Here is a 23,863-nt window from a genome sequence, read left to right as displayed (position 1 = left end):
AAAAAAAATGCATGTCCTACTACCTGTCAGCTGGATGTGCAAAACCCCAAGCACAATTAGACTTTTGATTGGGAAACCAGCACAAACTGAAATTTTGGAGCGATACATCCATTGTATGTTTTATTTAGTAGCAGATGAACTACAGTGCTTGGGGCATAATTTATATCACTGTATGATGAACAAATGTTTAGTTGTCAAATTTGAAACGGGAGTAGATGAATTTTATAAAAAGGTGTATCGCTCAGTGAGATTTATACAAATGTTTTTCATTTAAGGCAGAGGCAACATGAATTGTGATCTCTGATTACTCTGCTGGATGAACAAAGTAGCAGAGAGCTCAAGCAATGATTTCTTCAACCACTGTCCATAGTTACAGCAACAAAACATCTTTTGACAGATGTAATTGGGATTAGGCAGATACACTGTCTCTGCACATAACAGATTAGCTAAATTGAAAGACTTCATGTTATCTGCATGGCAGGTAACCATCAATCTCATCGATGCAGGAGGTAAACACAAATCCTGTCTGTTAGTATCATGTGGGCAAAATTATCAAGCTTTTGCTTATAGCATCAAGATTTGCTCTAAAGAATGAAAATCTGTTGCCCAAATTCAGGCAAAAAAACTGAAGTCACTGAAAAATTTTCTGAGAATACGTTTTTATAGGTTTGCACTTGTAAAGAATAGCCTTTTCTATGTATAAGCAATATTTATATTAACTAAATACTCAATACTTAAATCTGTTGTATACTGTAGAGGATATTATTAATATATCTAAGTTAATGTTTTAATTTGTAAATGTAATATTAAAATTAGTTGTCAGTATATTGTCTAAATACTCAACTGTATTTTACAATTGACAAGTGTTTGTGTCAAATTGCAGATTAGTTTATGAATGTTTTCCACGAATCATTTGAAATGGAATATCAGACTAATATGGTGATCAGTAAAGTTTCAATGCCCTCAAATGTTTATGTGCGTCATTTACATCTTTCTCTTTGTTTCTGTTTCAATAGAATAACATAATGAAAGCTAGAAAAGATCATTTAAATTGGCTTGTTCTGTCCACCTTGTACAAGATTCTCTTTGTAGCCTTTTCAGAGTTTTGTCCTTGATATTTTAAATAACAAGCAGATGAGGGTAATTGCGTAACTCCACCAGCAGAAGGAGAGTATTTTACACCCCACTAAGCTGAACTGTGACACCATTTTCTAACATGTAAATGTATAGTTTTCTTTGCTAGTTTTATTTTTATTACATCTACTTTTTGCAATTTTAACTCTCATAAACTTCCTCCTAGTTTTTTTGTACCTTAGTTTCATCAGGAGCTAGTAGATGGCTATCAAAGCCCCCTTCATAGCCTTTGGCTATATAATAAATAAATGATAATGAAAAGTTCCAGAACAAGTTAGTTACTTGGTAATACTTAGTTGACTGATTTCTACTGTGTGGAAAACCCTTAGGGACATTGGAAATTTTAAATTCTAATTGTTGCACATTTAAATGCTTTTGACATTAATGAAAAAAGAGCTTAATAAATGCTAGAATGTTTTTTGTATGAATGCATATACGTGTGTAATGCCCTGGTGTCAGGATGATATCAATCATAATCAATTTTTAAAAACATTTCTATCCAGTCCTTACTGATGGCTGACCAAATGCAGTGCATTATATATATATATATATATATATATATATGCAGTGTGTTAGGTGATGAAAGGAGAAAACCAGCAACACAGTTAACCTCAGAGAAGTGTATTTTCAACAAAATTGAACTAGGATTTTTTGATTAAGGAAGTACTCTATTGTGTAGTAGGTGCGTCTCAGTAAAAATATGTTTAATTGGATGCAATTCTGATTAATTTCCAGACAATATTATTTGGTAAAATTATGCAAAACTTGGAATATTTGTTTCCAGATTTAAAAATACGTTAAAATTTAATTGACTTGGCCAAATAGCAGTTGTTCATACCAAAGATATGTATGTTATTTCTTCTGTTGTAGTGACCTTAAACTTGGAAATGTTCATGACTAAATTATAAACGTTAGATTACTGGTTTATTTAACATCTTAATCAATACCTGTTTCTGATTTTTTTTTTAGTATATAGACAAAATCAAGGAGGAAAGCTTCAAGATGATACACTGCCAACTACAGTTTACCAAAACAATCCTACAAAATAAATAACAGCAGTCTCACCTCCACCCATATTTGTAGGATGCAAGAGCTCAGTGCCTGCCTAGATTATGACCAGAAATAGTTTAACCACGACAACATTTGCACTGCAACCACTGGTTTCAGTGTTTACATATAGTTAAATGGAGACCTTTCCTTTCCAGCTAAGGCAGTTATTTCTGCCTGTAGTAGCAGATGCACTTTGCTATCAGTTTAACTTAATGTTTTAAAAAAAAAAATGATGTTACTATTTGTTTCTAATGATGCTCCACTAAGGACAAAACTTGTCCTATTTCTCAACTATTCCAGTTCATCGTCTAAAAGATGCTACCTCTGCCTACAAACCTGGTCCTGCTTATGTCCTTTCACCTTCTGAGCCACAACAAAATACCATTACAAGTGGAAAATGTTTTTTCTTAATACAGCTCAAGGCTGATTTTCCAATTCCAGTTAGAGACATTACACTTTATCTTCTGCTATGTAAGGGCTGCACATCAGCTGATTTCCATTCCACCAACCCAGCACTGGAAAAACAAATATGAAATCTGGCTTTCATTAAAAAAAGAGGTAAAAGAATTGGATGAATCATTAAATATTCACATACAGATAGATTCTTATGTCAAAGACAACATCTTTAAACTACATGGTGGATTTTTCTGTACCCAGCTCTACTTACTTTCAATGTATCTTGTCCAGTTCATTCACTCACTATGTTTTCAAGTTCGGTTATCATTAGCATTGAAACACGCCTGTGACTGTTCTTTACTGCTTACTATGCCACAAGTTCCTACGTCACAGAATCCAAACTTAGTTTCTAAGGCTTTTACTGTGTTTCCTTGTTAAATTACTGACAGACTTTCCGAGAATAGCAATGTATTCCAATTTTGGGGGGAAAATGCAGAGAGGAAGAAAAGATGTTGAGGAATGCAAACATTTTCTTAGCTGAAACTTGTGGCTTAAAGAAAGTATTTTGTTCATACAAGTAGAAGAACTATGTGTACTCAAGACTTCCAAAGGAACTCAAGGATGAAATAGCTGACTCCTAACTACACTGTGTAATCCTTCACTTAAACCTGCTTGACTGCCACAGGATTGCTTTTTAAAAAAAAAAAAAAAAAAAATCAGGGAAGATCCAAAAAATATTTACTGGTAAACCTAATATCTGTATAAGGCATATTAGTTGTAATATGCAATACGATTAGTGAACACATGAATAAATATGACATCCAAGAAGACTTGATACAGCTTTTGTTAAGAGAGGTTGTTCTTCATAATCCTATCAGACAGTACTTTGACGAAGTCAGAAAGGAATAAGTTGATACAGTCTGTTGGGATTTCTAGAAAGAATTTGCAAAGGAACTAAGCAGTCATAAAAGGGGAAGCCCTCATCAAGTTTTAGGGCAGGTTCAAAACAAACAAGGGAAGGTGGTTTTCAAAAGAGAGTGTAGTTGAACTGAGGGACTCCTTGCCACAGGATGTTGTGAAACCTAAAAGATTTTGTGGATTACAAGACTGATTAGATGAATTTACAGAAGTACAGAGGCATAAACTCGTTCAGAAAGTCCCTGACCACAATTTTTCTCATGTGAGGAAAGTGTTCTGGGAAAATACTGTTACATTTTCACCTGTTCTCGTAGCCTTTTTTTAACTCCCACTGTTGGTTGCTGATAGAAACAGAATAGTTTATCTTGTCTCTGACCAAGAGTGCTCTTGTGGGGCTGCAGTTGCGCACATTGAAATTTTCAGAAAATACAGTCATTGGTGTTTTAAAATGGCATACCCTCTATATGTTTGATAGATGAACTGTTGCAATATATGGCTACAGTGTAACATACAGTGTTTTGACAAGTGTACATGCTTGTCTAAATACTGGGCTTTCCCAAAAGATGTCTGCTAACCTGAGGACAAAGAGTTGCAAAATACAAAATAAATATGTTATTTTCTACTAGCATATGACAGAATATTGTAAGTCTTCAGCCATCTGTAATGCAGTAATTGATTTCTAGTGTCATTTGTAATTAAATTAGAAAAATGTTGTCAGTTATGCTTATGTATTAGAGAATACTCAGCTATTTAATACTGCTGAACAGAGAATCAAATATGTGCCTATGACAGCAGGGGGTCTGTAGGAACGATTAGGGTTGAGACAGTGATGAGGAATGCTGCATGGGAAAGGCCAGGCAGACAAAAATGCTATCCATTCAGCAGTCCCTATTCTATAGTATACCCAGCCATGGTTAGCCTAAGACATATCTGATGCACAGGTTTGACATGCAGATTGATTAAACCCTGAAAGTTCATTCAATTATTTGCATATACATAAATGTGGAACACAGTGAAAGACAACAGATTAACAGTTGTCTGAAAACCAGTCTGGAACTTCTAAACTGCAAAATATGTTCACTTAGAAAGCCCTGCTACCCAAATGTCACGGTTGGATTTTTTTTTTCCATTCCATTTTTTATGTATCATATTGATACATAACATCCTGAGGGGGTTTTATTCCATTTTGTGTTATTCTTTTAAGTATTGTTGCTTGTACCAAAAAGCATAGTGGTTGTCTCGTGGTATCATTAAAGTTGTGTTCTACTTTTCCTGATAATTGACAGAATATAGTAATGAGAGTGTCCAAAAATCATACACTTTGATTTATGGAAACTTACTTATGCTTTCCAAATCATAGGGATGATCTTTTTCATCCCTTTTAATACTTCAGGGAAATGAAACAATAACAACTGGCTGGTTAAAGTAAAGATGTTCAAAAGACAAGCAGTGAAAGCCAGTTCTGCTAAGAGGCTTCATGATCTTTGATAATTATTTTGTAATTATTTCAATAATTATTGTCATTTTTCCATTATATAAAAGGTAAAAATATTTTTATCTTTGTATAAAAAAAGACATAAAACTTAACTGAGATTTAATAAGGACCTACTCTAGAAATTAAATGCTTTACTCTCCAGAATGCCAAAATACAAAGACTAATGTATCAAACAATTAATTAACATGTTTTAAATTATGTTTAATTATATAGTGGTTTTCTATTAATATTCCGTTATGAAATAGTGTATATGAGTAAGAAGAGAAGGTTTCATTCTTCCAATTTGTTTAATGTATGCATGTCAAGATGCCTTCATGTAATTTCATGCTTTTAAGCCATTTTTTTGCCACATTCAGAGCAGCTTCTTGGACTAATGATGGTCGGGTTATATTTTAATCTTGGGCATTCTGCACACAGTATAATATCTTTTTTTGGTCTTGAAACAGCACCATCCCCTACTTCCTCTCTAATCTAAGTCTTGTGAGGGAACTCCCAGAAATTATATCTCTAATTTCCTTTAACGTGTGATCTGATGACCTTTTATGTCACCCCCATAAAAGTTCTCTCTGTTGATTTTCTTCTCATAAGTTTTACATGAATCATTGAAATTGACAGAATATGATTGTGACTTCACAAAATCTATCAAAAAAAATCAAATAGAAACAGCATTTGAGATTTTGTTTAACTGACAGTGTTCTCCTGTAATGGCAGGCTTTCAGTATTCCTGCACTGCTTTAAGTCTATAACATTTTGTGAGGAGTCACAATAATCTATAATTGCTATAGCTTTTGTTATTGCATAATATGTGCAAAAAGTTCATGACTTTCTTTCTATAATTTTTATTAAAGTGATATTTTAAAAGGACTCTGTAAAAAAAGTACAAGTTTATGTTCTGCTATACATATAGTTAACGTATTTACAAAATTAGGACTTTTTTTCTAGGGATGTACTGCGATGAAAATAGGAAGCTGGTATTGTCCTACAAAAATCAATGTAACCATAATGAAACTACATAGATGATTGTATCATAAGTTCATTATGTGAGTTAGAAAATTCAGTTATCGCTGCCCTTTTTCATGAACTCACTCATGAAAGAAAAAAAAAAAAGTACTACTGCTCTTTCTGCACATATTTGGCCTCTTTTGGCTGATTTTGTTTGCAAATCAAGTCCACCTAAATATTCAAATTACCAAATTATCCTTACTGCTGTCTAGCATCAGTACAGATCTTTGCAGAACCACTGTGAGGTCAGGTGTGTTTTCTCTCTGCTTCTAGATCTCAGTTACACCCTGATTAGCTAAGACTGACATCTGGCATATGAAGAGCTACCTAGTTTTCATAACTCCTCTTTGGGGTTTTTTTACAGTAGGTTGTGTAGCATAAACAGAACTGGCGCACAGTTGCTGAAAGATCATCCCTTTAAAGATGCTTGCATTATTTGGACTAAGTCAATCATTCATCTACCTTTTCAGCAACTGCATTATAGCTAGAGTTAAAAAGTGTAAACATCCTACCCTTTTGCTATCTGCACATGGCTGACTTCTACACCACATACGTTGGACTTTATTCTTAAAATGAGATTTTAGCTGCAGAAGGGTGTTGCTCATTTCTGTTAATAAATTCCAACTTGACTTAGCAGTTTCTGAGCTGGTATTTCCTGAAAAGTGTTCTAGTCTGTAGTGACTTGTGATTTGTATACTTTCTGTCATTCCAGACTAGCCATATCATGACAGAGCTTTCCTAGCCTGTTCTGATGCCTCGTGGTTTCTTCTTCCTACCATTTTTCAGTCCTTTCAGAACTTCAGATTCTCTTTCCTTTTATCGAGGTTCAAGTTTTTAGTTTATTTTCTCCTGGCCTTTTTAATTTTTTAAATTTGTTTTACTGGAATAGTGTTCAAGAAGAAAACATGAAAGTAAGACATATCGTTGTTATTCTGTCATCAGTATGAACAATGGGAAACAAATGCAATTTTAGAATATAGTTATAAAATGTATGACATAAGATACGAGCAAGGTTTTCTAAAACCATTTGTTTTATTGACATAGAAAATGTCGTTATTCTCTGTGCTGCCTTTGCAATATTATTTTGCTGAACAGAAAGTGTTAATAGTATAAAATCAGTTATTTTCTCTGGAATGAGTTACAATTATTTTTATTCTACAGTTATCTCAGTTTCAATTATTTGATCCTTGATTCTTCAAAAAAAAAAGTAATTAAAAGAATTTCTATAGAGTATCTCTTCTAACTGGTTTATTTATCTTGATTGATAGAAAAACATATAGGAAGATCTGTTTATCTAGGTGTTTATGTGTGTCTACATATGTGTGTGATCTTAATTTGAAAAGAGCTTATTTCATAGTCAAAAATGCTGAAATTAAAGATCTTTTATAAGGTACGTGACAACTGCTTCTCAGAGTTTAATTTCAACATCATTTAGTGTATATGTAGAACTGAGCTTACCATCTTCATGAGCTTTATAGTTCATACCTTTAATATCTTTACAGCTCTGATAGCCATTGGACGATACAGCATGACAATAGAGACAGTGGATGTTGGATGGTGCAAAGAAATCACAGACAATGGAGCCACCCAAATTGCACAAAGCAGCAAGTCTCTTAGGTATTTAGGGCTGATGAGATGTGATCAGGTAAGCTGCATTTGCGTGAACTGGGGCCTGTTTCTGAGTCCATGTGACAATGAGTGTTCATGTGGGTATGTGTGAGTAAATGAGAGAAACAGGAAGATTTATGGTTTTCTGTCTAAACAGGTTTGGTATTCACTACTCTGGTAACTCTTTTTCAGTATACTGTGTTCACATCTTTAGCTAAAAAAGTATCTAGAGAACAAAAAAGACCATTATAAATTTTTGCAGGCATGGATTTTCAAAATACACCCACAGCCTGAGATGCTCACAAAAGTTTTATTTAAGATCTGCCCTCTGTGAGGTTTGAATATTTTTGACTAAAAGTGATTGGTATGTCATGTCTTTATTATGACAGACTACTTTTTTTTAAAAAAAAAAAAAGAAAGAAAAAAGAAACAAAAAACCCTAAAATACTTCAGTATTACCCTGGAAGTGTTACTTCCAGGGTAATTTTCTATATGTCTCTTATTCTTGCTCATATGCTCATATGCTTTGAAAACACAAGGACATGAATTTGGATAAAACCATAATGCTAAAAAAAGAAAAAATTTCTGGATTTCTTATTATATAGCTTCCTTACTTGGAATATATTAATAAGGTCTATAACTTTTAGCACTTTACCATTAGAATAGAAGAGGATGAAGCAGTCCAGCTCCACCTCACTCTGTAAACAGCATTCAGGAATCATGTCTCTGTTGAGAGAATAGAGATCAAGAAGCTTGGGAACACAGCAGAAATAATTAAAAGTCATCGCAGAATCTCTGGTCTCAAATCTTCAAATATATCTGCAGGGATTGTTTCTTTTCTAGCCATCATGAATGAAATGTCCAGCTTGTGATACCCATCATAAGCATGTCTCTTAGGCTTGCAAATGTCTGATTGGATACAGCCTGTGGAAATGCAGGTTTTTAGTCTAAGAAACTTCATGCTCAAAACCATTACATTGCATCCCTTGCAGTGCTTTACAGAAGACAGTTTCAAAACTCAGAATTTCAACCTGCAAGGAATAATAATTTCCAGTTCAGTTGTAAAGTTAGAAAAAGCATTTTGCAAACCTGGTCTTAGACAGTTTGCTGTTTGAGTGGAGGTTGAACACTTTGGGAGAATTGCTCTGTCTGTTAAAGCTGACTCCACTTAATCTCCTAAACATTAGTGTTTTATAAGAGCTAATAAACAAAAAGAGCATATGGGTGTCTGATGGATTGTGCTAAAATTATGTACTTAGAAAATGTCCAAAGAGTTACTTCACCTTGGGAATTAGATCTGACTCTGAATCACTTGATCAGTTTTACACACATATTTATTTTGTGGGTTTAGCTAATGCTGATCAACAAGGATCTAATAAGCAATAATGTTAGCCTGTCTTCAGCTGCTATAGAAAATCCATGATCCTGATGCTGAAAACAAGTTTTTCTACCTCATCAGTTAAACTGTATGTAGTACCTTAAACTGTATGTAGTACAGTCTGTATTCCTCTAACTGCTGGTTAATGCTCTCCTAGTTCTTTACAAAGGATTATACACTATCTTTTGTACTGTAGAAGTCAAGTTCTGAAAGGAAAAAATAAGTATTTTTGAGAAAACTTCAAGGAAGATAGAAAAGCAATGTTGACTGTGTGCCTGCAAATGTGTGTGAGCACACTTGCATGTGTGCATGTATACAAGTATTCAAAATATGGTAGCTAAAACCTGATAAGAAATGAGTAAATACTGTTACAGCAGACACTGTAGTAGCAGGACTGCCACTAGCAACTATTTTCTTGCTTGCAAAGCCTTGATGGGAAAAATAGCTCCACAGACAAAACCAAGTATGTATCCTTGACTAAAGAGTTTTTGGCAGCTAGAAGATGCCAGCTCCCTTTTTCCATTGCAAATGACAGAGAAATTACTGAACAAAATTAGGTCTTCAACTGTCTCTCCCCAGTATCATACAGAACGAATTTTTTCCAGTGTCTGCTCTGTTAAATTAAAAATGTCAGTGTCCGGCACATCATTAAAGAGAATTCTTGGGTGGTGGAGAAGGGCTTGTTTACATGCCTCGTTGACTGAAATTCTTGTCTTTGGACTGTTGTCAGCTTGCAGTGAAGAAAGGGTTAGAACATTTGCCTCTTCTAACTAGCCTTCCTTTTCTAAGGTGCTGAGTGTTATGCTAGTACCAGGCAGCGTTTATTCCTTTCTAGGAATTCCCAGGCATTGGAGGGGAAGTACTTAAACACAGTTACATAAGGAACATATGTAAGTAGACTTCAAATGATTACCACTAAAATACTCTTTATGACCCAGGCTCTTTGGAATTTCTTTGATATGCAGTTGACATAAATTAGAGGCGTCAAGGGTCCTCCCAAGAAAGATCAGAGAGGCTGCAAGCCTGGGTAAAGGCAGCCTCTGTTTTATGCCACTGATTATCTGAGTGCCTTCAGGCAGTGAGCTTCAGTAGATTCAGAGCATTATTGATCTACACTATGAAAATAATCAAATTATTCATTTTTCATCAAACTGCTGTTGCCATGACCTTGCTATCATGTTTCCTACCATCTAACATGCACACCACAGGAGCAATATGGCCTTTGCCTTAAAATAAATGTCATTGTATTGAGAAGTCTCATAAAAAATGCTGACTTTACCATAAGATCATAATAATGAGGGCATATATTTAAGATGAAAGTTTTCTAATAAGCATTTTTAAACTATTTTTTTCAACATTTAAATGCTGCTAAATAGCAGTGTAATCACTATTTACAAATTACATACAGAAAAATGTCAAAGATTATTAAATGCTGAAAGTCTTTCAGAACTATCCATAGTAGAATTTTGGTTTAGAAAACATGTCTATGCTTAGATACACAAAATCTAAATATTCTTTTCAATGTAAAAATATTAGAGGCAAGGTTACTTGACCAGATGTCTCTTATTTCCAATTTTCCCTAGCACCTCCATAACTTAGGCAAGTTTGGCATTCCCTGCAACACACAGCAGTGGTGTCTGAAGCCTGGAGAGATCTCTGAACGAACTGGTACTGCTAGAAAGGTGCAGGGCAGTGTGGACACATAGGCATAAGTCATTATAGCGGCTTAACTGCCGAAGTACAGCATCTTGTCCAGGAAAATTAGCGCTCAGCAAGGCTTATGAGATACTGTCGTATAGATGTGTTAGTATTTCCATAAGTAGCTCAGGCAATGCTATCTTGATCTCTACGGGGTCCTGCACTGTACGGCATAGCTACAGTGAGACACATAGCATTAGTTTTCTCTATCAGATAGGCTTCTGAGAGACTGTAATCCAGACTTCCAAAAGTATTTGGGCATTCAGAAAGTAGACCCTAAATATTTTTAAGTACTTACATTCTGGAGGATTACATTCCCCAGTTGCCTGCATACAAACATTAACACATTCTTGGAAGTAGCTAGGACCCTTCTCCCTGCTGATCTCTCTCACAGTACAGGGTATCAACTGTGTGCAAATATGTATTTGTGTGTATGTGTATACGTATATGTGGGTCTGTACAGGCATCTGAAAGCAGTTGGGACTGCACAAGTCATGTGTTTCACAAAAAGGAGATGTTGTCATTCTGAGTCTGCATTTCTTTTGAAAGCAGTAAGATACAACAGTAGTCATTTAAGGCCTAAGCAGTACATTTTAGGGGTTTGTAAATGGAAAAGGCATAAAAGACACATTATTTCTGGTTTGTATTCTGATGTTACTGCCTACATTTGTGCTGTGCCCCACTCCCCGGGGTGGTGAGCCAGGCTTCATTCCCTCGTGTTGCCTCTCCTGGATGCTCTGGCCACACAACGCAACCACACAGTCTGTGCAGTTTTTCTAAAGGGTTGAGTGCTGTGCTGTTGTGGGCTGCAGCCCAAGGTTATGTTTTGGGACTTGACATGGGTGTGTGGGAACACATAGATGGTTAGTGTACTGTCAGGGTAAACTGAAGCCCTGATTTGTCACCTCAGTAAATACCGAGGAAGCCACAGAGTTGTCTCCAGAACCAGGGATTATATTCAATTCACCTCAGTCCCCCAAGCAGAAAGAGAACATGGCTATCTGTTCTTCAACCAAATTTTAATTGTAGCTCTGTTTTTTAATCACAGCTTAGAAAAGTGTATATTTTAAAGTATAATTCATCCTTTCCTTTAAATACTTTGAGAGATGTGTGGAGAGATATTGGGTACTTTCTCTTCTCCCACAAACACTGACACTAGGATTTCTAAGACCCATATTTGCATCCTAAGGGCATAAAATGATGCCTACATCAGATTCACAGTTTCAAATCCACGTTTCAAGTTTCTTCTTCTGAATGGAGTTCTATACATTCCTACCTTTAAACAGATCTAGATCATATTTACTTACTATTATTACTTAATTATTTCTCAGTATTTTGTATTTCCAAAATAAATCGGAGAAAGAGGGCGATGTTCTCTATGCTGTTTATTGCTGGAATTCATTTTAAAGATGTATTTGTAGCACTTCTTTGTGCTTTCACAACAAGCCAAACAGCTTTAAATAATGGCAGTTTGAAATCTTCACCTTTGTGGAAAACGGCTGGGTATCACCTAGGTAATAAGTGGCTAAAAACTTGATCTGTTTTTCTGGCTGATAGCTTGCCTGGTTGAATAGTCTGTCAGAATAATCTCCCTGTGGAGTTTGCCACTTTTCTCACACAGATTTTCATATTTCAAGACCCTTTTCCTATAGCTCTGGGATATTTGCAGTGGTTATCAGCAGTGCTACGATGTAAATGCAGGAGAAATTTCTTGGGGAAATATGCAGAAAAATGGCACGGAAAAACAGAGGCTGCAAAATTCAACATTCATAGCTATCTGTGAATGAAATGGGGTCTGACAAAGTTGGCTGTGAATGGATACACCTGGGTTAATAAGTCATCATGGCCTTTATTTCTTGCTTTCTCTTTTTTCTTTTTTGAGAAGTTCAGGTTGCTCTTTATGAAAATACTTCTAAAGCATATAGTTTGTTCCAGATTACTTTCTCAGATTAATTGTAGCATGTACTTCCTGTTACAGTTTTACTGAGATGTCAGAGCACAGAAATTGGTGGTCAGTGTAACTGACAAAAAGACAAAACTTTTTATATTACTACAGAGAGAAAGGAATATAGATGACCCATAAAAATAAAAATGGTCTGTTAAGAGATCATTTGCATCTTAAGTAAGAAGAGTTTTAAAAAATCAGTAGATTTTTAAATAAATTTATCACATTGTTCTTGTTTAAAATCTGATTCAGAAATATTTCTAAATATATATCCTATGCAAACTGCAAATTATTAGCATAACTGGAATGCATCTCCTGTTGTATATGAGGAAGTACCAGCTTGTGAAAAAACATCAATTCAGAGGAAAAAAAAATCCATTTAGTATAAAGATAGATAGATAGATAGATAGATAGATAGATAGATAGATAGATAGATAGATAGATAGATAGATAGATAGAGATAGAGAGATAGAGAGATAGATATATATATATTAGTAAGCATGACTGGAAACATTTTTACCCTTCATCCACAAACTAATTTACACAGATAGTCTGTACCTGAAGTAAGTAAGTAAAAAAGAGATAAGATCTTAGGTTCTAGAGATATGTCTTTAAATTTCAAGTACGTTTTTGAGCTAATCTGTTATTAATCAGCAGTAGAACACTGAGAGTACAGAGCCATGGCTTGTTTTAATCTAATTATCACAGCAATTTGCCTTCCACCTTCAGAAAATGCTAACTGTCATTAGCCTGATCAAAAAAACGGACAAATTGCTACCATTTCTTCTTTTACATTTTAAGGAATTCATTTTTAGATTTGAAATTATGGTTTTGTGATATTGAAGAGGACTGAAAATATCCAGTCCTTCTCTTTAAGAAAAATTCTATACCACTTATTTTCTCATAAATCACTATAATTTGTTTGAGTTACGTTGCTGCTTATTAAAAAGGATACACTGTATTTTTAAGTTTTATATGTATAATGCAGGAGCTGTGATGGATACATCGTAAAATCTGTGAATACAATTAGAAGGAACCTACAGTTATCCTTGCTAGCCCACAACAAAAGAAAAGTAGCATTTATTTCACTTTGGTTTTCAATACAACAACTTTAAAAGACTAAACAATACTTTTTTTTTCCCCTAGCTAACTAGGATAACAGATCCATTATTTGTGTGAATGAAAGCATCTTCTAAAATATAAAAAATAATTCTTTACACAAATTGAACTTTTTCTACTTCTAGTTTAACTGTTTCTTTACCAAAAGGTTTTTATCTTCCAGGCTTATAGTTCAGCAATAAATCCATGGCAGTAGGCTGAAGATGGAATCTTCCTGAGTTAATGAGTCTGGCCTTGTTTTATAAAGCAACCACGTCATACCGTAATAGAAAGATGGACTCTCAGGTACTGATCAGTGGTTCCAAATCAGGATAAGGCCAGCTATTAAGGAAAAACACAATGTGAAGCAGTCAGCATTTTTATGAATGAAAAAAAAAAAAAAAAAAAAAGTGGGAGAAATTTTTTAGAAGCATTGATTCCTGGGACTTCCAGTCATTTTTGCCAGCTGGCTGGTTTTACACACTGTCATTTTGACAAGTATTACAATAATGTCCTCAAATTATTGTTAATGTAGCAGAATATGAAGGAATATATTCAATACTATTAATTCATTCATTCAACAGGCAAAAAGTAATCTGAAAGAATATTTAGCACTGTCTAAATAACCACTGTCATTTCACTGCACATAGGTCTTTATTAACTGCAATTTTTATAAGTAGGAACAAAGCAATGCACAGGATTTTTGTCTTAAATTTGAATTGCTTATGATACTGGTAATACTTTTACCTTGAAATCTTGTATAGGTGGAGTTCAGCTAATTGAAATGAACAGGATTAGCAAACCAACCAACCAGCTAAACTAAAAGGTTCCTTTAGAATTGTTTCTCTGATTTAATAGAAAAGTAAACCCTCACAATAAGCAGAGAACTGTGATTAAAACTTTGTCACTTATACAACTTTAATATTGAATATTGTGTTGGCAGTTATGATTAGGACTGCAATCCCTGAAATGATGGGTCTGCTAGAAAACTATGCAAACTCACATAGACCTGAAATGGATTATTTTGTTAGTTTGCAGTAATGTGGTGACTGCAGCAAATGTGCAGGGACTGGCAGTTTGAGTCAGTAGCACTCACCTGTGTAAACAACCACAACAATGAATTTCATCCCCCTAGGATTCTACCTTTCTACTGAGATTTAAGCAAAGAACTATGAAAGATCTATAGTCCACAAGCAACCTTGTTACATTTTCTGAAATCCTTCCAGAAGTGCTACCACTGAATATTAGAAAGTTTAGGTATTCCATTTATTTCACTTCAGATGGCAGAAAAGATTACAGATACTCCTGGTTTTGCTGCTCTTTCCCCTTTTCCAAATACAAGTGGGAAATTAATTGCTAAGATTTAACACAATTAAGTGATTGAAAGTCATTACAATACTAGTATATCAGACTGTACTTGCCAATTTCATTGTTTATGAGTCCACAAATACAGTGTTTGTATGTGCATGCATGTTTGGGGTGGTTTTTTTATTGTAACAGCATCCATTAAGTTAAAACACATTCTTTGCTGAAACCGTAAAGGGACTTTATTTGGACTATAGGATATTGTGCTAATATTGGTAGTGCTGTTTGTTATTTTATTAAAGCCCTAAACAAAGGTTCTGCCCCTGGGCATGAGGGCAGTCACTGAAACTCTGTGGAATATGTCTGCCTTAGCTTATCAAGTGCACTTCACACAAAACGTTTCCAGAAATCTTTAATTTTGTTATGGCTACAGGCAACAGTTATAATTGGGCCACCTGAGAATATAATTCATTCAACTATTAGCAGAAAAAAAAAAAAAATCAAACAAAGTGGACTTTTATAAGACACTGACTTGAGGAAGCAAATTAGAGAAGAGAAAATGTGTATGAAAGCATGTTTTTTGATAATTCCAAGTGTGTATATTTTGGATTTTATTGTTAAAACATTAGAGAAATTGGAATATAAAATGTGTCCAAAATCCATCATTATGGATACACATAATGACCTATATAGAGTAATTTCTTTGCCCACTAGATAGAAATTTGGCTTTCATGTAGTACTACTCTATTCTATAGTGAGACAGAAAGGCACACAAATTTCCATACCTCTAATGCTGCAATACCTGTCCATAAGCAAAATTGTCAATAACATGATAAGAAAGCCATTTTGGAACAAATCAATTTGCATTTCTTTTGTGTAAAGTTGGTTTTGTGATTCTTCATATTTTAAAATACAGTGATAATACTTGTGCCCTGTTAACCTTTTATTATCAAACATCATCTGTATGGCAGTCTTCAAAATCTTTGGGTGTGAATGTTACATCTCACATTTCGCTAAAATTCTTTACAAGTACTAGATTCTAAAATTAAGCTAGCAGTTCATATATTATTAATGCCTTTCTGTGCAGATACTCCAGACCAACTGTATTATAACTTGATCTGTTATTTTTTATTAATGACTGGCCTATAAAGTTGCATAACTGAAGATACATACCTGTATTGTCCTCTGAAGGAGAGTGCCTTTAATGTCAGCACTCTCCAAAATCAGCTAGCCTATTCCAAGGGCTAGGTTAGATACAATACAAAAATTATTTCAGCAATCCATCTCTGTGTGGTTATGAACCACTGAGGAGCATAAGCAATACTGCATCTTTGCACTAATTCAGTTTTGCAAGTCTGGGGTTTTGCATGTAAGCCTAGGTTCAGAGGCTTGGGTTTTTTTAATTATGTTGCTGCTTATTGATTTCAGTTAATTAACTTGGAATTGAGAAAACTTTTTCTTTTCAATTATCACATGAATTAGATGTTACCCTGAAGCCTTTCCTTACATAGGAAACCTTTTAGATTAACAGTGAATACTTCACTGTTTAGAGCAGCATGAAACTTTCAGTACTCTACTCTTCCTTTTCAATATGCACAACACAGACATTCTGGGGACATTTGAGTAGCTTTAGAATCAGAACTGCATTCTAAGACTGCCCTTGGTTCACCTATAGGAGGCGTTTTTGAGACCAGTAGGCAGTCTTACACTTCTTAGAAGTATAGTAAAGGAGTTCTTTCAATTAAAAACAAAGCTTTTCAGAGCCACTTTATATGCCCCTTGCTATTCCAATCCAGGAGATCTCCTTGGACATGATATCAACTAAAGGCAAGTTAACTAAGTAGGAAAGTCCTGTTTAGGGAAAGTCCTTAAACCTCTGTTTCTCTTCCTTATTTGTGAATGAAGCTATCAGTCTCCTTAAAAAGAAATGTCTAGTTCAAATGATGGTTTCAATAGCAATCCCTAAATAATCTTAACAGCATTAGGAAAACTTGACTCCCTTTAATTTAATAAGATCTGTCCTAGAACATAATAGAAGCAAAAAGTAAAGAAAAAGTAGATCCTAGCCCTTTGGAATCATTTGATATTTTTAGCAATTCCTGATTTTAGAATCTAGAAATTAAAGAAAACACTGCTGAAATTATCACTAGAATTCTTTCAAATGACATGGCACATTTAAAAGCAAAACCTCAAAATTTTCTAGTAATTATTTAACAGTTACTAGAATTTTCCATGAGAACTTGTGAAAGATAGCATAAAATAAATTATTCGTGGTGGTCTGCATCAGATATAAATGGTGTACCAATCAGTAAGTACTGGCAATCAGACCAGATGAGTAAGTCTAGCATACTGGATCAGAAATCTGAGTGAGTATTTTCCTGTGAGTAGCTTATTATTTGAAAGCTGTAGTTTATCCTGAACCTGAAAAATAAGCTCATAAATGCCAGTTAGTTTATTCTGGGAGAAGTATTTACAGACTGGAGGGGGTTTTCAAGCTTTCTGTTGTAGGTAGATTATTTTACCTAAAGTAGAAGAAGAGTTTTTGAACACTGATTTGCCATTTCTCTCAGTATTTCACCCATGTTATGCACATACCTATCAGAGTGAGGTTAAAGTCCTCCAAGGAAGCACTCCCAAAACCCTTTTGACAATGTTCTTCCACTTCATATGGACTAGATGGGTATTCCTGTTCTAATTTCCTAGATGGATTCCTAATTATCACATGAAGAATTACTCTTTTTGTCTAGTGCAGATAATATTTAAATACTCTGCACAATCACACTGTCATCATGGGAAGAAGTTAACTAAGTTCTACCCCAGATAACATTTGTCACAAAGTCAAGTATATTCTCCTGAGAAATAGGCAATGTGTGTGCAGATGTCTCTAAGCAAAAAGGATTCAAAATTGTGACTTACAGTTAACAGCTCTAATTGGGTTAAAAGGAGATGATATCACTTGGTCCTGCCAGTTTCTGTAATCCATCTTCTCCTTTGTTTTTATGAATCTGTTCTTTGGCCTAGAATAAATTTTTATTTCAGCAAGAAAAAAATTTCAAGCCAGTCTTTGTTGTTTTCTTTTTTCTGTTTGATGACTAGAATTCACGCAAACCTATTATTTTGACTCTTAATGATAAGGACTGCATTATTTCATTGTGTGTTAAAACATAATTGAAGGGCTATTCAAATGCAAATGAATGATTATATATTAGATAATCTAACTAGTTTATCTTCAGACAGTAGTCTTCCTCTTGACAAGTCAAAAAGTGAAGATTAATGAAAGTTCTATGGAAGAAAAATACAACATTTTAAATTATATTAAGAAGTAAAGATTTTTAGTTTTCATTCATTGAACAAGACTGTTCAAGCTCAGAAGAAGATTGCCTAGTTTGTGTAATGAATTTATTTTGGGAATGGCATTCAGTAGTTTTGTTTCATCACAGGCCAGACTGCATCTTAAAAAGACAGAAGCTTGTGTTCTGATGATTAGGCATAAAACTTCTTTCTATCTTAATCCTACCATTAGGGGAGCTGATGACAAGGATACTAAGGGAGTTGACTTAAATATTACTTATTCATTAACAAAGAACAAAATTTTGATTTCTTTTCCTACCTTCTAGATAGAGCAGTTTTAGTTCTAATACTACAGAAAGTTTTAAATACTAAAAGTTTTGTACTGTTTTAGTGTTTGACCTGACTTTTCTCATGGTAAAAGAAAAACTTTGAAAGTCTTCTGATAGGGGATCATTTGTGGCTTAACTATCCACATTTGTTTCTCATCCAACCATGTAGGTTGTCGTACTGCCAAACAGGATCCTTTTTTTCCCTCTTCTGTTGTATAATTTTACACTGAATTTATTTTGTCCAGCATAATTTTTAACTAATTGCTGTTACTTTCTTAGGTTTAAAAATATTTACAAACTCAGTTTTTTAAGCTCAAGGTACTTTCTTTCTGTAACTCTTACGATTCCAAATATGTACAAATGATTTATCATTATTTTGCTGATTAATACCACTCAAGTTATTTTCTAGGATCAAACTAACGATTTGAAATGTTTTGATTATAAAATAGCTGATTTTATCAGTGTCACTTCTGCAATGATTTTAGCTGCCTTCTGCATGCTCATGTTTATTTTGCAAATCTATTTGGCACTCCATATCAGAAGTTTGCTTCTCCTGTTTAGTAGTTATAGCAAATTAGTAACAAAGGTATTAAATACTATTAAATGCCAACAACAATTGTATCAGAAAAAACTTAGGACAACTGTTTAGTGCTAGATAGCTTAGCATAGATTTCTGCATAGATTTTAAGACTAAAAGCATAATCTGTCTTTCTGAGTATCATGGGCCATGCTATTTTGCTTGTCAGCCTTGTAGTAAATACATTAACTTACATCTAGCTAGACTATAGCTTCTATAAATGTTTTCTGTTTTCAGTCAGAGACACCAGGACACAGAGATCATGTCCATCAGGACATGGAGATTATTACCTATCTTCCTGTGTTTGAACATCATCTTTGTAAGAAATTTGCCATAGTTTTTGTTACCTATAACATAAAATCTACTTATCATATTGACTCTAAAGCCATAATATCCATGCTGCTCTAACAAATAAAGCCCAGCAGGTATGTATCAAATCATAATAAACTCTATCTACTAGTAATATTTGTAGATACCTAGTAGATAAACAGTATCTCTTTTTATGTTTCCCATTAAGAAAGAGCAGAACCAGCAGCTCTCAATGGTAAATATCTTCACTGTGTATCTTAACTGTGTCTGAGTTAAGCATTAAGAGAAGTTCATGGTAGTATGATAGATTCTGCCATGGCTCTCTGCACCATAATCTAATGAAAAGAGGCTTTCGACTATTTTTGAATAGCCAAAAAATACTGCTACTTTAGGGGATTCTTCCCTTCCAAGCAATATTTCTGTGAAGTGTTGCTTACAGTTTGCAGCTATAAATATCAGATATTTTGGAGGACTTATGCTATCTTTGATTTTGTTTTGATTTATTAAAAGTCACTTCTTGTTCTTCAACACTGGAAGATGTTACTGTACATAGTAATTTGGCAAAAGAGTGCACTTGTTGCTATGAAGGGAAGTTAAAACAGTTTTCTTTCCAAGTCAGTTTTGGCTAGATGAAACTTACAATGAAGATTGATTGTTTCTGTTATCAAAGTAGAAGAACTGGATATTAAACCTTTCATTTATCTTTGTCATTGAGTGCAATCATTGTTCAGAAGGATGCACTCCTTGTTATCTTTTAAGGACAAAAATATTATTAGATACTATGGTCACTGTGCTTTAAAATACTATTCCCAGGATGCTTCTTTGTAATGGTAATAAACATTTTAAGTCTAGTGTTTTACTTTTTGCCTTGAATGTAAAACACTGTTGAGAAAAAAGAATTATGATATCAGTTGTACATCCTACTGATTTAGCTGGTTCAGTATTCACATGTAGTATCAATGCATTTAAAAATGCCCAAGTTTTCAGCAAGGATTTCAAAGACACCTACCTAGAAGTTATGGTTCTTAGGTTAATCTTTTATTTGTCTAAAGGCTGAAGAAAGCTGTCCACTCCGTGATATGAGCTGCAATCATCTTAAAAATAATTAACAAATCAATCCCCTCACAGCACTGCAGTTGTAAAGGTGTTAGGTTTAGCTAGGCTTGTCTGATTGCCTTGTCTAATCAAGAATAAAGGTGCTACCTTTGATATCTTAAGATCTAGGAGGGACATTCCAGACCTGACAATCTTGTATGTTTTAATTACTGGTCCCACCATTTCTGCTCAGAAAATTCTTTGTGCGGTGTTAGCCTCACAGCAGAAGGCTAAAATAAAAACTTCTACCACTGATGTTTTGTGAAAACATGCAGGACTTTTAACCTTTGCAAAAGTTGACCCATGTTGGTAATTGGTAAATAAATCTATGTGCAATACAGAATAGTTTTCATTCCTTTACTCATGTTTAGTCATGTTATTTCTTATTTTTCATTACAACCACATTGATAGCTACCATACAGCACAAGTTCATTTCAGTAAGGTTAATTGTGGAGTGACTACTTAGTATGTGTAAAAGTATCATAACAGTGCCTTAAGTTAATTAATAGATATAATCAATTTTAATTTTCCAAAGCCAAGAAAATCTTACCTTTCAAACCTGTGTCTTCTTGAGTGAGTTTAAATAAATATGCTTCTATTTCAAGATACAAATCTGTTAACTCTGGGCAGCACTTTTTTAAAGAGGATAGCGTTTCTTTAAATAACTAGGTTTGGGGCTCTGAGTGGCCAGCATAGTCAAGCATGGAAAGAAAATAGTTTAACAGATTGTTAAACATTGTGACAGTTTTCTAAACAAAGGTGTTTTCAAATGGAGACTATTTGTCTTTCCTGTTGGTTTTCAATCACAAATAATCAAACATTGTATATAAAATTTGTCCCTCTGCAATAAAATCAAGGTGTGTGGGAGTTTTTTATTCTCTAAGAGAACATTACCTTCTGTATATTTGTTTTGTGATAAAAGCACCCAAACTTACATCATCAGTGAAGAGCCCGATGCTACAAGTCCTCCCAGGAGTCCAAAGTTCAATCATTCATTTAGCTTGCAGAATGCTGCCCTTTTTATTCACCTTTTGCACATCACAGGTTCTTTTCTTCTATTGCAGGTGAATGAAGCCACAGTGGAGCAGCTAGTGCAGCAGTATCCACATATAACCTTCAGTACTGTACTACAGGATTGCAAGAGGACATTGGAACGAGCTTATCAAATGGGCTGGACACCCAATATGTCTACTGCCTCTTAACCTCCTATACGAACATGACAGTTCCACTCTGCTGTGTTCAGTAGATCTAATGGGGATTGCAGAGGGTTCACAACCTTTCATATGATGCAATATAATTATAAGTTTACAGAGGTTACAGTAAAATGGCAAAAGCTGTACACTGACTTTAATGTACTGTACAACTAATATTGAAGCAAAACTTTAGAAATGCATTGTGTTTTTGCTTGCATAAAAGATATAAAAGCCTTTGGCAGATTTCTTGAAGTGGATTCCTACTAGTTCTCTGGATAGTTTGAGTTATAGAAGATGTTAAGCTCATTTTCCTCTGTTTACTTTGCCTTGGTCGTGTGTGTTTCCTTTGATTTGTAAATGGTAACTCAGTGCTAGCAGCAGTACAATTGATAACAGATGCCTGTGTTGAAACTGGGAGCTAAACTTGATGCTTATTATTTACTAAAGCTACCCCAGGGTTGTAAGATGCACAGTAATAAAAACTACAAAAATTATGATTTTGCTATAAACATTTTTATAATAACAGCAGTCATTATCTTAAACAGAAATCTGACTAAATTATTATTATGAGGAAATGGATATTTAATGGACAATCTTACTTCTTTTCTTGCTATCACTCAACAGAATTGATAACTTCATTTTGTTTTGTTTAGGATTGGCGACACTAGATTTCCAAAGATTTCCAAATCTTTACACCTTGCCAGTTTTAGAAGTGAGTTAACAATGCTTAACCTAACACTGATAACCAGTTCCCACTTCAGAAGTCTTACACCAACTTACACAAGTAATTGAATACACCAACTATCAGAAATAACTTAACAGATGGTCTTTAAATATTTGATTGAAAAAATTACTTTTTTAAGGTTAATGTTTCTCCTTCGACTGTGCTGTTATGTTGATGAATTGGGAAATTCAGATGAATGGGTATAAGCCAGTAACAAGGTTACTCTCATTTCCTGTGTGATTGCTATTTTACAACAGATCTTACAATGCAAATAGTGCTTACTTTGAAAAGGCCATCTAAACATGAGTCCCATTGTGGGTATCATTTTGTAGGATCAGATGCTTTGTAGTACAGTGTATGTAAGAAAATACCCAGAGTAAATACATTAAAAGATTAATTTTCTGTGTGTCACATTGCATTCTGTGGAGTTAAATTTGACCAGGGGATAGTGAAAATACAGACATTGCAGCTTCAATTTGAAGTTGGATTAACCTTTAGAGTATTACCATTTGGTTAAGAATGTTTTCAGGTGTGTAACACTGGATATTTGTTTTTCAAAGGTTACAGCATTTTAATCCAGAGTATGAAATGCTTAAGCTTCCGCTGAAGAGTTGCCATTATTGTCAGAATGTTTTGCTAATCCAGAAAGTCTAATGCAGCATAATCTAGAAGCTTGTTTAGTATGGCTGTATAACTCTCTGTAAAACTGTTTGTTGATTACCATAGCATAATTTTTTACAACAGAAACATCAGCTCACAGTAATTCCAGTGAGGGTGTTGAATGTTTTCTTATTAGACTTTTCAAAATGGGGATGAACTAATTTCTCTGGAAAAAATATATGGTAGAGTTTTTGCTTTAAATAAATGGTAAATACATGTGAACATGTGTAGTGCTAGGCTTTTTATTTACTCTAAAATGGCAACAATATTTTCAGAATAAAGCCAATGGATTATATTACATATATAGTACAGAATCTTAGTCATTTTCCATTTACTGTCTTTTTATGAGTGCATTAAAACTATTCACACAATTTGTAAGTTTCTATTTTTTCGTGAAACCTTTAATCTTGCAAATAAAAAAAGAAGAAAGATGTGGTGTCTTTTGTTTATCTGTATTGCTAACCGTACTTAGACTGCTAACAGACTGCTAATCTCCATTCTTGAATATGCAGAACTCATCTGGACACAGTCCTGAGCAAAGTGATCCAAGCTGACCCTGTTGTGAGTCTGACAGGATGACCTCCACAGAGATCTTTTTCAATCTAAAATAGTCAGTAACTCCTTAACAGTTTCTTTATATATTACTGATCTAGTTGGT

At 34.3% G+C, this 23,863-nt stretch overlaps 1 protein-coding gene across 1 annotated transcript in view; it reads left to right on the top strand.

Moving 5' to 3' along the window:
* FBXL17 (F-box and leucine rich repeat protein 17) overlaps positions 1 to 23,628 on the top strand; it is a 289,349-nt gene extending 265,721 nt beyond the window's left edge. The window contains exons 7-8 of the mRNA XM_026865755.1: positions 7,498 to 7,640; positions 21,693 to 23,628. Of these exons, the coding sequence (XP_026721556.1) occupies positions 7,498 to 7,640; positions 21,693 to 21,830 (281 nt within the window). The 3' untranslated portion in view covers positions 21,831 to 23,628. The remainder of the gene's footprint in view (positions 1 to 7,497; positions 7,641 to 21,692) is intronic.
* The last annotated feature ends 235 nt before the right edge of the window (positions 23,629 to 23,863 follow it).

Source organism: Athene cunicularia, assembly GCF_003259725.1.
Source record: "Athene cunicularia isolate RWA chromosome Z unlocalized genomic scaffold, athCun1 chrZ_part1, whole genome shotgun sequence".
Classification (NCBI taxonomy): domain Eukaryota; kingdom Metazoa; phylum Chordata; class Aves; order Strigiformes; family Strigidae; genus Athene; species Athene cunicularia.
The sequence above is the reverse complement of the archived record's forward strand: the minus strand, read 5'-3'. Positions and strand labels throughout refer to the sequence as shown.